Source organism: Macaca mulatta, chromosome 20 (assembly GCF_049350105.2).
Source record: "Macaca mulatta isolate MMU2019108-1 chromosome 20, T2T-MMU8v2.0, whole genome shotgun sequence".
In the NCBI taxonomy this organism is placed as follows: Eukaryota; Metazoa; Chordata; class Mammalia; order Primates; family Cercopithecidae; genus Macaca; species Macaca mulatta.
Genome location: NC_133425.1, coordinates 6,082,044 through 6,096,654, shown reverse-complemented (window position 1 = coordinate 6,096,654; position 14,611 = coordinate 6,082,044). Strand labels below are relative to the sequence as shown.

Here is a 14,611-nt window from a genome sequence, read left to right as displayed (position 1 = left end):
TTGGGAGGCTGAGGCAGGAAGATCACATGAGCCCAGGAGTTCGAGACCAGGCTGAGCAACATAGTAAGACCCTTTCCCTACAACAAATAAATAAATAAATAGATAAAATTGGCCAGGTGTGGTGGCTTATGCCTGTAATCCCAGCATTTTTTTTTTTTTTTTTTTGAGACAGAGTCTCGCTCTGTGGCCCGGGCTGGAGTGCAGTGGCCGGATCTCAGCTCACTGCAAGCTCCGCCTCCCGGGTTCACGCCATTCTCCTGCCTCAGCCTCCCGAGCAGATGGGACTACAGGCGCCCACCACCTCGCCCGGCTAGTTTTTTGTATTTTTTAGTAGAGACGGGGTTTCACCGTGTTAGCCAGGATGGTCTCGATCTCCTGACCTCGCGATCTGCCCGTCTCGGCCTCCCAAAGTGCTGGGATTACAGGCTTGAGCCACCGCGCCCGGCCAATCCCAGCATTTTGGGAGGCTGAGGTGAGCGGATTGCTTGAGTTTAGGAGTTCAAGACGAGCTCTACAAAAACTAAAAAGTTGGCCAGGCATGGCAGCTCACACCTGTAATCCTAGCACTTTGGGAGGCCAAGGCAGGAGGATCCCCTAAGCCCAGGAGTTCTAGACCAGCCTGGGCAACATAGGGAGACGCCATCTCTATTTTAAAATATTTTTTTGCTAGGCGTGGTGGCTCATGCCTGTAATCCCAACACTTCGGGAGGCCGAGGTGGACAAATCACCTCAGGTCGGGATTTCGAGACCAGCCTGACCAACATGGAGAAACCCCGTCTCTACTAAAAATACAAAAATTAGCCGGGCATGGTGGCACATGCCTGTAATCCCAGCTACTCGGGAAGCTGAGGCAGGAGAATCGCTTGACCCTGGGAGGCAGAGGTTGCAGGGAGCCGAGATCGCGCCATTGCACTCTAGCCTGGGCGACAGAGCGAGACTCCGTCTCGGGAAAAAAAAAAATTAGTATAAATGAATTAAAAATTAGCTGGAGTTGGTGGTGTGTGCCTGTAGTGCCCCCTATTCAGAAAGCTGAGGTGGGAAGATCACTTGAACCCAGGAGGTGGAGGTTACAGTGAGCCAAGATTATGCCACTGCACTTTAGTCTTGGTGACACAGCGAGTCTCAAAAAAAGACACACCTGTCTCAAAAAAACAACAAAAAAAGAAAGAAACAAAAAGTACTAACTGGGCATAGTGGTACACACCTGTAGTCCCAGATACTTGGGAAGCTGGGGTGGGAGGATCACTTGAGCCCAGGAGGTCAAGGCTGTAGTAACCTACACTTGCACCACTGCGCTCCAGCCTGAGCAACAGTGTGAGACCCTATCTCAAAAAAAAAGAAAAGCTGGAAATACAGGTTTTTATGTGAAATATCCCAATTTTAAATGTGCTTAGTTAAAAAATATGTCTTGGGTCCACAGAAACATATCTGTGGGCTGCCAGTGTGAGGCCTCTGGTGAGAGACAGCCCTTCTCACTGTTAGATGGCCTAAGGCTAAGTGAGTGGTGAGAGCAAGAGCGGTGGTGCTGTCCCTGGATACCGTGACCCCAAGGTTTGGAAAAACTGCCAGCTGCAGTGCAGAGAGAACTTTATAGGGAGCATGATCTAAATTGATCCACAAAAAATGTAATGTGACTTTTGAATTTATTTCCTGGAATCCAAAAGGAATCTGGGCTGTCAGATTTTACACTATTTCCCAAATTGATATTGTCTGGAATGTGAAGCCTCGCATCTCACCAGCGCCTGTGCCACCCTGGACAGAAACACCTTCTCATTGGATAAAGGGAAGTACAAAGGAGAGGTTATGACAAGGGCCCGGAGTTTGAATCACATGTATAGGAACTTAGCAAAACATCTTTGCCTCAATTTCCTCATCTGATCATTAGGAATTATAACAGTATGTGCCTCATAGGTTCACCGTGTGAGTTAAATGACTGACGTGGACACAGCACTTAGAACAGTACCCGTGTACAAGGCATTTGATCAGTTCTTTAGGTTTGTTTCACCGACAATAGCCAGTTGTGCAGTGAGAACCCCAGAGGCCACTGCCCAGGCTTCCAAGGACTCGTCTCACAAGCTCCCAGTAAACAGCAGACTGCCCTTGAGTCTGAATTATTAATTTGGGGAGTAGTGTAGCATACCTTGGAGATACTGCAGGTTCGATTCCAGATCATTGCAGGTCACACAAACATCTTGGTTTCCTAGTGCATGTAAAAGTTAGATTTATACTGAAGTCTATTAAGTGGCACAATAGCAATATGTCTTTTAAAAATGTACATACCTTGGCTGGGCGCAGTGGCTCACGCCTATAATCCCAGCACTTTGGGAGGCCAAGGCGGGCGGATCACTAGGTCAGGAGATTGAGACCATCCTGGCTAACATGGTAAAACCCTGTCTCTACTAAAAATACAAAAAATTAGCCAGGTGTGGTGGCAGTCGCCTGTAGTCCCAGCTACCTGGGAGGCTGAGGCAGGAGAATGGCGTTGAACCCAGGAGGCGGAGCTTGCAGTGAGCGGAGATCGCGCCACTGCACTCCAGCTTGGGCGACAGAGCGAGACTCCATCTCAAAAAAAAAAAAAAAAAAGCCAGGCGCAGTGGCTCACACCTATAATCCCAGCACTTTGGGAGGCCAAGGTGGGTGGATCACCTGAGGTCCGGAGTTCAAGACCAGCCTGGCCAACATGTAGAAACCCCATCTCTACTAAAAATAAAAAAAATTAGCCGGGTATGATGGTGCATGCCTGTAATCCCAGCTACTTGGGAGGATGAGGTAGGAGAATTAATTGCTTGAACCGGGAGGTGGAGGTTGCGGTGAGCCAAGATCGCGCCACCGCACTCCAGCCTGGGCAACAAGAGCGAAACTCCATCTCAAAAAAAAAAAGTATATACCTTAAGTTAAAAATACTTCATTGCTTAAAAAAATGCTGACGGAGACACAAAGTGAGCACCTGCTGCTGGGAGAATGGCCCCACAGACTTGGTTGATACTGGGCTGCCACAAACCTTCAATTCGTTTTAAAAAAAAAAAAGTGCAATACCTATGAAGCACAATAAAACAAAGCATAATAAAACCAGGTGTGTCTGTGGTCCAGGAGCTCTAGCTGCTGTTGACCCTTCGAGGTGTCCTTCCTACCTGTTCTTTGTGCTTGGCCTGGCCCATAGTGAAAGGACATATGAGCAGGAGGGGACAGAGCTGGCAAGTGGTACAGGACGGAGAGCCGTTTCAGTTCAGCACCTTCAGACGGGTAGGGAATCGGTGCCTGGGCTTTGGAATTTTGGTGCGTTTTAAATGTGATATATCCTGTAGTCTCAGAGGAAGGTGTTTGTGTGTGTGTTGCTGTAGTAATTGTCATCTGGCTGTCGAGCTCCTCTCAGAAACACCGAGCAGCCAAATAGGCTGATAACTGGGCAAAGCCCAGCTGAGTGCCATTCCGGGACATAATCTCCTGCCCCGTGAGGATTAATGGAAAAGGCTGACCTTGATGGCGGAGGCAGGCAGGGAAAGGCTGGGTTTGTGTCTGGACCTGCGTGTAAGTGCTGTACCCCAGCAGTGCCTACCCACCCTCTTTCTGGGGATGAACTCTGGGCACAGCCCACCTGGATCAAAGTAGCACTGTCAGGTCTGTGACTCTCCCAGAATCCCACACTCAAACGAGGAGCAGAAGTTTAGGAGTTGGGGCCCTTCCTTAGTGCCAAACTGAGAGCTACAAGCTGCCTCCTCCTTGTTCCCATTGGGTCATTGTGTCCTTAGGCAATTCCTAGGGCTGCACCTCCCCAGACAGCTGTGCTGCCCCAGCCACAATTGGCCATTTAAATTTAAATTAAATACACGTTAAAATGCAGCTTCTCCATCTCCATCATCCTATCGTGTGAGATGCTCCACAGTGACACTTGACTGGCGCGTGCTCTATCACACAGTGCAGATATAGGACACGCCCTGTATCATTGCAGAATATTCTTTTGAGCAGCTCTGGGCTGGGCCTTTCTCTTCCCCCAAAAACCTCTGAATTCAACAAATGTTTACTGAGCAATTCTACCATAGGCCAGATGCCTGGAGAGAAAGCAGTATAAAAGTCAGACAAGGCTCCTTCAGTAACAATTGAACCTGGACTGTATGCCAGCATGGGTTGTAGAGTAGGCGAAACTGGCAGAGTTCTTGCTTTCCTAGGATGTGCTCCTAATATGACAGACCCTGGAGCCAAATTCTGTCAGTCTGCTAGGCACAGTGGCTCACTCGCATAATCTAGTACTTTGGAAGGCCGAGGTAGGAGGATCACTTGAGGCCAGAAGTTATAACGAGACCAGTCTGGCCAACATAGCAAGACCCTATAAAAACAAAAAATTAAAAATTACAAAAAAAGAATAATTGCAAATAAATAATAAATCTACAAAAAAGAAAAAGAAAAAGTTAGCCGGGCATGGTGGCGCACACCTGTAGTCCCAGCTACCCAGGAGGCTGAGGTGGGAAGATCACTTCTTCCCACCCCAGGTGGTTGAGGCTGCGGTGAGCCCTAATTGCGTCCCTGCACTCCAGCCTAGGTGACAGAGCTAGACTATGCTTCCAAATAAATAAATTGTATCTACCACACCAGTGACTGACTCGGTGACCTTAAGCAAGGTTACTTAAGCTCTGTGTGCCTTAGTTTTGTATTCTGTAGAAGAAGATAATAATAGGGCTGGGCGCAATGGCTCACGCCTATAATCCCAGCACTTTGGGAGGCCAACGGGGCGGATCACAAGGTCAGGAGACCATCCTGGCTAACATGGTGAAACCCCGTCTCTACTAAACACACAAAAAATTAGCCGGGCGTGGTGGCATGTGCCTGTGGTCCCAGCTACTCAGGAGGCTGAGGCAGGAGAATCGCTTGAACGCAGGAGGCAGAGCTTGCAGTGAGCCAAGATCACGCCATTGCACCCCAGTCCGGGCTATAGAGCAAGACTCTATCTCAAAAAAAAAAAAAAAAAAAAAGATCATAGTAGTTCTGTTTCATGAAGGGGTGAGAATTACATGAGAACGTACATATAAAATAGCACTTATAGTGACATCTAGCATGTAGTAAGCCCTATGAAAGCATTTTTTCTCATTATGATCCACATCAGCATCATGTTCTGTGGGCAAAAATACAGAGAGGTCAGGTGAAGCCACTCTGATAAGGTGACATTTCAACAGAGTCCTAAAGCAAGCCTGAGCCAAGGAGATAACTGTCAGAATAACGTTCCCAGTAGCACAAGGGAGCCAGGGCAGGCACATGCTTGGTGTGTTTGGGGCCTGGGTGGAAGGCTAGCAGGATGCTAATGAGTTGGAGAGCAGTGACAGGAGGAAGAAATAGGACTTGAGGTTGGAGATGGGCGTGGGATGGGTGGGAGATGGCAGAACTTGCAAGACCCTCCCTGTAGACCATGCTCATGAAGCCCGTGGCTTTACTATGTGAGACTGGAAGCCAGTTTTAGGCAGAGAAGTGTCATGGATCTGATTGGCTCTTTTGGTAGATGACTGGCTGCTGTGTAGAGACTAGACTGTGAGTGGAAGCCGGGAGATTTATTTTTGCAATTGTCCAGGTGGCCAGCAATGGCCTGAGCTTAGATACTGGTAGCCTGGATGGTGAGAAGAAGGGGTTGGGCAGATCCCCAACTATAAAGCCCCATTCATTGCCAGTGATTAGAGAAGAGGGGTCAAGGAGGGCTCTAAAGATGTCAGCCTAGTAGAATGGAGCAGGCATTTTCTAAGACTAAGAAAACCTCAGGAGTAGTCTAGGCAGGAGGTGTCAGGAGGGCCACTGTGGCTGGAAGGAAGCGACTGGGGAAAGGGAGTGCAAGGTAACATCAGAGCAGTCGAGAGGGACCAGACCAGTGTTAGAATTGGAAAGAGGGGGCCGGGCGTGGTGGCTCAAACCTGTAATCCCAGCACTTTGGGAGGCTGAGACGGGCAGATCACGAGGTCAGGAGATTGAGACCATCCTGGCTAACATGGTGAAACCTTGTCTCTACTAAAAATACAAAAAATTAGCCGGGTACGGGGGCGGGCGCCTGTAGTCCCAGCTACACGGAAGGCTGAGGCAGGAGAATGGCGTGAACCTGGGAGGTGGAGCTTGCAGTGAGCCGAGATTGCGCCACTGCACTCCAGCCTGGGAGACAGAGCGAGACTCCCGTCTCAAAAAAAAAAAAAAAAAAAAGAATTGGAAAGAGGACCCTTTGCCCAGGAAGAACGTGAAGAGGAGCTGCTCGTTTCACCACATCCTCTATGTCCTCTCCTGTGTCCGTCTCAGGAGAGTTCAGGCTCTTGGGTTCCGGCTACCCTGGAGTTTAATTCAGCTTTTGTCACAATAGCTGTAAAATGTGAGCAGACCTCATCAGCCCCATGTGGTTTTATTTGTTTTTTTGAAATATGGTGGATTCCTTCTGCTGAAGCCACTCCTGGTTCTTGTTTTTTTGTTGTTTTTGTTTGTTTGTTTGTTTGTTTTTTGAGATGCAGTCTTGCTGTGTCTCCAGGCTGGAGTGCGGTGGCACGATCTCGGCTCACTGCATCCTCCACCGTCCGGGTTCAAGCAATTCTCCTGCCTCAGCCTCCCAAGTAGCTGGGATTACAGGCGCCCGCCACCATGTCTGGCTAATTTTTTGGGTTTTTTTGGTAGAGACAGGGTTTCACCATGTTGGCCAGGCTGGTCTCAATTTCTTGACCTCGTGATCTGCCCACCTCGGCCTCCCAAAGTGCTAGGATTACAGGCGTGAGCCAGCACGCCCAGCCGCCACTGCTATTTCTTAATGTTTGGTATTCACTATATGGCATTTACTCCGCAACTTTGCAGACAGTACTGCAGATCATACTTGGGCTTTCTAATTACCTCCATCTTTGTGAAATTTAGACATAAGCCCACATTATTTCCAGAATTGAGAAGAAAGACTCACTTTGTGTTAATGGGAAGAACTGGCTTGTTTCTCCTGAGGGACAGTCAGTCATCAGAACAGTGGTTGGGGGTTGGCTTGAACTTTCACTTAGACTGTGGAGCTTGCAAGGGATTTCATTGGGGTTTGAATGTGATTTTAAAATGCCCTGCCCCTCCCTCTGTAGGATCTCACCATCCCGGAGTCTAGTACCGTGAAGGGGATGATGGCCGGACCGATGGCCGCGTTTAAATGGCAGCCAACCGCAAGCGAGGTAAGGAGCTCTTCTGCAGGCAGGACAAGCTGCAGCTTAGGGCGAGGTTCCTGTGTGATCCTCTTTTTTTTTTTTTTTTGTCCTTTTCTTGTGTGTGAGGCTTAATTTATTATTACAAAACAGTACAGAAGTCCATGAAATAAAAAATTAAAAATCTCCCTCTAGGGTGAGCCCTGTGAGGCTTGAGGTGGCAGATTTCAGTCCTCTGGGATGCCCACTCAGCATTCATTTAGATGATTATAGACTTATGTCTGGTTTTTGTTATTTTGGGCAGGGCTCTTTTTCACAAAAGAGGGATCATTCCATAAGTTTTCCCCCCTAATATTTTATCAATACCCTCCTATTATCCGTAAATACAATTTTAATGTTTAGTTCTGTTATCCTTGGTGCAGCTGCACCTATTGCTGGGCATGATTATGGAAAGCCCATGAAGGTCCACTGTTGTGGCTACTCTGTTTAATATGCTCAGTAAGATGAGATCCCCAAGGGCTTGGTACCAGACACAAGTAGGCCGAAACCCTGAAATTCCAGAATAGATGTGACTCAGTCTGCTGTGCCTAATAAGCACCGAATTTATAAAGCCCAAGTATGCTTGTTAATATTTTCCCACAGTCTCATTGGAACAATGTGCGTACCAACCTGGCAGAATCATTTATTCTTTTCCACTTTAAAGCCAGTTTCGTCTAGCTGGAATGGGGCTTGTTTATAAAAAGGCTTAGGCCAAAATGGGAAAAGAATTTCCAGACAATTGTGAAAAAGAGACCAGAATCCAGAGGTGTTCCAGCCAGAGGGGAGTCCGGTTACCAGGGAGAAGGAAGTGACCTTTGGTGGCAGGTACTGGTTTTATTTCATTGTTTTCTGGTTTCAGCCTGTTAAAGATGCAGATCCTCATTTCCATCATTTCCTGCTAAGCCAAACAGAGAAGGTGAGTTGCCCTTTGAGGCTATTGGCCCTTGGTCAGGGGCTGGCCAAGGAGTGCTTCTCCACAGGGTCCTGGCCCAGCCACCTGAAAAGTTAGGCTCTGCTGGTATATTGCCCAGAACAACTAGCCGAGAAGCCCTAGTATGGGCCCACTAATGACCCAAGCATTATTAAGATTAAAAATAAACCCAGGCCGGGCATGGTGGCTCACACCTGTAATCCCAGCACTTTGGGAGGCCGAGGCACGTGGATCACGAAGTTAGGAATTCAAGACCAGCCTGACCAACATGGTGAAACCCCGTCTCTACTAAAAATACAAAAATTAGCTGTGCGTGGTGGTGCACGCCTGTAATCCTAGCTACTCAGGAGGCTGAGGCAGGAGAATTGCTTGAACCTGGGAGGTGGAGGTTGCAGTAAGCCAAGATCGCATCACTGCAATCCAGCCTAGGTGACAGAGCAAGACTCCATCTCAAAATAAATAAATAAACCCAAAGGCCAGTCATAGTGGCTCATGCCTGTAATCCCAGCACTTTGGGAGGCCAAGGCAGGTGGATCACCTGAGGTCAGGAGTTCAAGACCAGCCTGGCCAACATGGTGAAACCCCATCTCTACTGAAAATACAAAAATTAGCTGGGCGGGGTGGTGCGCACCTGTAATCCCAGCTACTTGGGAGACAGGCAGTAGAATCACTTGAACCCAGGAGGCAGAGGTTGCAGCGAGCCAAGATCGTGCCACTACACTCCATCCTGGACAACAGAGTGAGACTCCATCTCAGATAGATAGGTAGATAGATAGATAGATAGATAGATATCCCAAAAAGAGCATTTAAAATTCAGCCAGCTGTGCAGTTGAGACTTTCACAGTGATCTTTAGAGTTTAGGGCAGAAAGCAAACATCGTAAGCTGTCAGCTCCCCATGAAATTGCATGGCAGACATATCTTGAAGCTCACTCCAAGAGACGGTCTCCAAGTCCTGCGGATGCAGAGGGAAGCTCTCCCAAGGTCTGCAAGGTTATGGGGTAGACTGAGCCATGCTAGGTTCTCATGAGAGTTTGTGGCTTTGGAGTTGGATAGATGTGGGTTCCAAGCTTATGACTCTTATTCTCAACACCATGGTTAGCAAAAAGAACTTGTAGAATTGCATGGGGACTTGAATGAGGTAATGTGTATGAACTTTCTGGTGTAAAATTTGGAGTTCACTTAAGTATAAAACAAATATTTGATGTTAACTTCCCACTTTGGGGCTAACCTTTGAGGGGATTATTATGAAGACTGGTTAAGCTTGCAGTTGAATAAGTAGTCTCTTTCCTCCTCCTCCATTAGCCAGCTGTCTGTTACCAGGCAATCACTAAGAAGTTGAAAATATGTGAAGAGGTACGTAGGCTCCATGCCTCCCTATTTTAATTTTCACCTGGGTCCTTAAACTGCAGGCTGACTGACTTGTTGATGTGCTTCCTGTCCGTAGGAAACTGGCTCCACCTCCATCCAGGCAGCTGACAGCACAGCCGTGAATGGCAGCATCACACCCACAGACAAAAAGTAGGACCTTTGATGAAAAGGCTTCCAGTGGCTCTGGTTCTGCTGAGGGTGGGGGGAAGTTGATCCCAGGGGGGTTCTTTAAGGGTTGTGTCCTAGCCATTGCTGGCATTGAATGGAAAGGGCGGGGGACGTTGTAACTTTTATTGACAATGGTAGGAGCAGTTTGACTCATAGGAGTCAGAAGCTGTATAAATCTATGGTCAGGTTTCCCTTGGGCATAAGCTGAGGGATTTTTTTTTTGGCTCCAGAACTCAGGAGCCAAGGAGCACTTGGCTTAGTGGTTCTCAGACTTTCCTGTGCCTCACAGTCACCTGGAAGGTGGCTTCTCAGTCAGTATGTCCGGGTGGGGCCCAAGAATTTGTATTTTTAACCGGTTCCCAGGTGTACTGCTGCTGCTGGTCAGAGCTACACTGTGAGAACCACTGGCTGAGTAGAATCATTATGAAGCCCCAAAATTGGCCATGTTGGGGCAGATGGGGGAAGAGAAATGAAGGTGCTTAGGGGTCCTCACTGGGCACTTGCTGGCTGTCCTGCACCCTGCCCAGTGTGGGTGGAGTGATCCTGGACTTGCTCCCAGACCCAACTTGCACCCAGCCTTGCCTCTGTGCCTGCTCTGTAGGCCTGTCTCCTCCACAGAGTCTTGTTGGCAAAAAGATATGTTTTCTAAGAAAACATGTTCTCTGGAGCAAGTTAGCTGAAGTCAGTTTCCAGTTTGTACCTTTCACATGGTCTTCCCCAGACTAAAAACAGTGCATCTTTTACTTGACGTTTTTGTACTGTCGAAATCACTAATTCTACCAGTTATTTTTGGTGAACTTGCCTCTGTAGAGTGGAGGAGATAAGGGCATATTAGGTGCAAACAAAGGGGGAGGAGGATTGTGTTAAATAATAGTAAAAATGTGACCAGGATGGGGCTGACCACAGAATGCTGATGTCTTTACCCAACACATTTATTGGCCCATTAGTCAAACTTGTAGTAAAGAGTATGAAGCCAGCATCAGAACCAGCCAGTTTGTTACCCAACCTACCTTAATCCACATTTCCAACTTATCTGAGACACAGTGTGAAGGACTGTCAGTTGCCATCTTAAAAATCCAGAACCTTGACCAGGCGTGGTAGCTCACGGCTGTTTGACTCCCAGCACTTTGGGAGGCCAAGGTGGGCCGATCACCTGAGGTCAGCAATTCAAGACCAGCCTGGCCAACATGGTGAAACCCCGTCTCTACAAAAATTAGCCGGGCATGATAACGGGTGCCTTTAATCCCAGCTATTTGGGAGGGTGAGGCGGGAGAATCGCTTGAACCTGGGAGGTGGAGGTTGCAGTGAGCCGAGATCACACCACTGCACTCCAGCCTGGGCAACAGAACGAGACTCTGTCTTAAAAAAAAAAAAGAAAAATCCGGAAACTTCATCCCGGGTCTACTGGACTTCCTAGAACACCATGAAAGGAAAGGGAATTCACCTGTCATAATTTAGAATCATGGGGGATTATTGCACTAACCAAATAATGAGTGACAAAAAGATACCTCCTCATTTTTAAGTCGCAACTTGAAGCAGTTAGCAAGGAGGTCTGTTTTGGTGAGAAAGGTGGTGAGTTCCTTTTTCAACATGTGACTCAAATTACTTAATGCAGGCTGGGACAGGGAGAATGTGAGAAGCTAATATTCTAGCAGAGATTAGGGGCCCATTTGTAGAGATGGTTCCAGAAGACCAAAATTATGGAAAGAATGAGGGGGTCAAAGCGGAGGAGCTGCAGGGGACATCCAGCACTCAGAGAAAGCCTGAATTGAAAACATGGCCAAGCACAGTAGCTCATCCTTGTAATCCCCACACTTTAAGAGACCAAAGCAGAAGGATCCCTTGAGGCCAGGAGTTCATGAGCAGCATAGGAAATACAGCAAGACCCCATCTCTACAAAAAGTTTTAAAACTTAGCCAGGCATGGCGGCACACACCTATAGTCCTAGCTGCTCAGGTGGACTGAGGTGGAAGGATCACTTGAGCCCAGGAGTTTGAGGCCGCGGTGAGCTGTGATCACACCCCTGCACTCCAGCCTGGGAGACAGCAAAATGCTGTCTAAAAAAAGAAAAAAGGCTGGGTGCAGTGGTTCACGCCCATAATCCTAGCACTTTGGGAGGCTGAGGTGAGAGGATTGCTTGATACCAAAAGTTCGAGACCAACCTGGCCAACACAGCAAGAGCCCTCCATCTCTCTTTTTAAATAAATAAAATTGGCCAGGCGCGGTGGCTCACGCCTGTAATCCCAGCACTTTGGGAGGCTGAGGCGGGCAGATCACGAGGTCAGGAGATCGAGACCATCCTGGCTAACACGGTGAAACCCCATCTCTACTAGAAATACAAAAAATTAGCCAGGCGTGGTGGCGGGCGCCCGTAGTCCCAGCTACTCGGGAGGCTGAGGCAGGAGAATGGCGTGAACCCGGGAGGCGGAGCTTGCAGTGAGCAGAGATCGCGCCACCGCATTCCAGCCTGGGCGACAAAGTGAGACTCCTTCTCAAAAAATAAATAAATAGCCGGGCGCGGTGGCTCAAGCCTGTAATCCCAGCACTTTGGGAGGCCGAGACGGGCGGATCACGAGGTCAGGAGATCGAGACCATCCTGGCTAACACGGTGAAACCCCGTCTCTACTAAAAAATACAAAAAACTAGCCGGGCGCGGTGGCGGGCGCCTGTAGTCCCAACTACTCGGGAGGCTGAGGCAGGAGAATGGCGTGAACCCGGGAGGCGGAGCGTGCAGTGAGCTGAGATCCGGCCACTGCACTCCAGCCTGGGCGGCAGAGCGAGACTCCGTCTCAAAAAAAAAAAAAAATAAAAATAAATAAATAAATAAATAAATAAATAAAATTAAAAACTACAAAACAAGAACATGATATGATCAGAAACGAGGAAAGAGGCATTCTTTAGCACCATTGTCACATGCAAAGAGAGGTAAAGAAGTATAAGAACCAAGAAAAGACACTTGGGCAAGCTAAAAGTCACCTGTAAAAGCATGTCGAAATAGCAGTAGTGGCGGCCAGCCCCCAGCTCTCAGGGTTGCAGGAAGGAGAAGGCAGAGTATGTGAATGTGTGTGGAGGAGACTGGCCAAGGAGTGCTTCTGTCACAAGGATCGGGAAGGACCTGTGGAAGGAGGGGCTGGGGGAGTGGTGAGAGGTTTGGGGGAAGGCAGGCATAGGGAGAGGGATTTGTGGACTGGGACAGATTGGGTTCCGAGCTCAGGTGAAGGACTTAGCTTTGGAGAGGAGAGGCAAGGCCCACTCTGTTGATAACAGGAAGACTGGAAAGGTAGGGTGTGGGTAGAGAATTGAAGTTGGGAAAGAGAGGTGAAAATTGCTGTCCTGGTTCATGCAGTCAAGGAAGTTGCCTGGCTCTAAACACAGTGCTTCAGTGACTTGTGGTGGATCCTGTTAGAAGTATCCAGGGCCGGGTACAGTGGCTCACACCTGCAACCCCAGCACTTTGTGAGGCTGAAGTAGGCGGATCCCTTAAGCCCAGGAGTCCAAGACCAGCCTGGGTAACATGGCAAAAGCCCGTCTTCACAAAAACTAGGTGTGGTGACGCATGCCTGTAGTCTCAGCTACCCAGGAGGCTGAGGGGGAAGGATTGCTTGAGCCCAGGAGGTCGAGGCTGCAGTGAGCCATGATTGCACCACTGCACTGCAGCCTGGGCAACAGAACAAGACACTATCTCAAAAAATAAGTAAAGTATGAGGCCGGGCCCGGTGACTGATACCTGTCATCCCAGCACTTTGAGAGGCAGAGGCGGGTGGATCACGAGGTCGGGAGTTCAAGACCAGCCTGGCCAAGATGGTGACACCCCATCTCTACTAAAACACACACACACACACACACACACACAGACAAAATTAGTTGGGCGCAGTGGCAGATGCCTATAATCCTAACTACTCAGGAGGGTGAGGCAGGAGAATCGCTTGAACTCAGAGAGGGTGGAGGTTGCAGTGAGCCAAGATCACACCACTGCACGCCAGCCTGGGCGACAGAGTGAGACTGCATCTCAAAAAATAAAAATAAAAAAGTAAAGTGGTATCAAGCCTAGTGCTCAAGATGGCCGATTGGGAAGCCACTTCAAGGGCCAAAGACAGATGTCTGCTTTCTTACTATTATGGCACTGTGAGCTGAAACCCTCTATCAAAGCAACAAGAGGCCGGGCGCGGTGGCTCACGCCTGTAATCCCAGCACTTTGAGAGGCCGAGGCGGGCAGTTCACAAGGTCAGGAGTTCAACATAGTGAAACCCTGTCTCTACTAAAAATACAAAAATAAACCGGGCATGGTGGCGCACGCCTGTAATCCCAGCTACTCGGAAAGCTGAGGCAGGAGAATCGCTTGAACCCAGGAGGCAGAGGTTGCAGTGAGCCAAGTTTGTGCCACTGCACTCCAGCCTGGAACAGAGTGAGGCTGTCTCAAAAAAAAAAAAGGCAACAAGGGGACTTTGCCCTGGGAGACTGGCCCTGAACCATACACATCATACTTTTTTCTGTGACAGTCAGGGGTTTCAAAATGCCTGTTTACGTCCTGGGACACCTTTAGACCATGGCATAGGAAAAGACCCATGTGCATGAAGCCCCTGGCTCTGCAGGTAGATTGGCACACTGCGGTTTCTGGTGGTCTGAGTTCCCCACCCTAAGCCTTGTGCTGCATGGACTCATCATCACCTTGACCCTCCCGCTCCACCCTGAACTCAACAGTCTCTGTCTGTTTCAGGATAGGATTTTTGGGCCTTGGTCTCATGGGAAGTGGAATCGTCTCCAACTTGCTAAAAATGGGTCACACAGTGACTGTCTGGAACCGCACTGCAGAGAAAGTAAGCATTCAAGGGTGGTGCCTGTTGGGTTGGGGGAGTCTGGGGTAACCCTAAGGGTGGACATCTCCCCCTGTTGTCTCAGCGTTCTGCATGCAGTAGAATAGAAGCCAAGCTTTTACTCCAGGCAGGTAGAGATATAGATGCCTAAACTTAGAATGTTATT

The 14,611-nt window shown here is 48.7% G+C and overlaps 1 protein-coding gene across 35 annotated transcripts in view; it reads left to right on the top strand.

The window, feature by feature from the left end:
- GLYR1 (glyoxylate reductase 1 homolog) overlaps nt 1–14,611 on the top strand; it is a 47,686-nt gene that overhangs the window by 15,012 nt on the left and 18,063 nt on the right. For 31 of the 35 annotated variants that reach the window (XR_013411486.1, XR_013411484.1, XR_013411470.1 and 28 more), the window contains 5 exons: nt 7,068–7,154; nt 8,023–8,079; nt 9,398–9,448; nt 9,540–9,613; nt 14,349–14,448. Coding sequence is in view for 14 of the 35 variants with exons in the window: in XM_077985466.1 (XP_077841592.1) it covers nt 7,068–7,154; nt 8,023–8,079; nt 9,398–9,448; nt 9,540–9,613; nt 14,349–14,448 (369 nt within the window). In the remaining 21 variants the exon portion in view is untranslated. The remainder of the gene's footprint in view (nt 1–7,067; nt 7,155–8,022; nt 8,080–9,397; nt 9,449–9,539; nt 9,614–14,348; nt 14,449–14,611) is intronic. The other 4 variants (XR_013411472.1, XR_013411471.1, XM_077985467.1 and 1 more) reach the window with 1 other exon arrangement.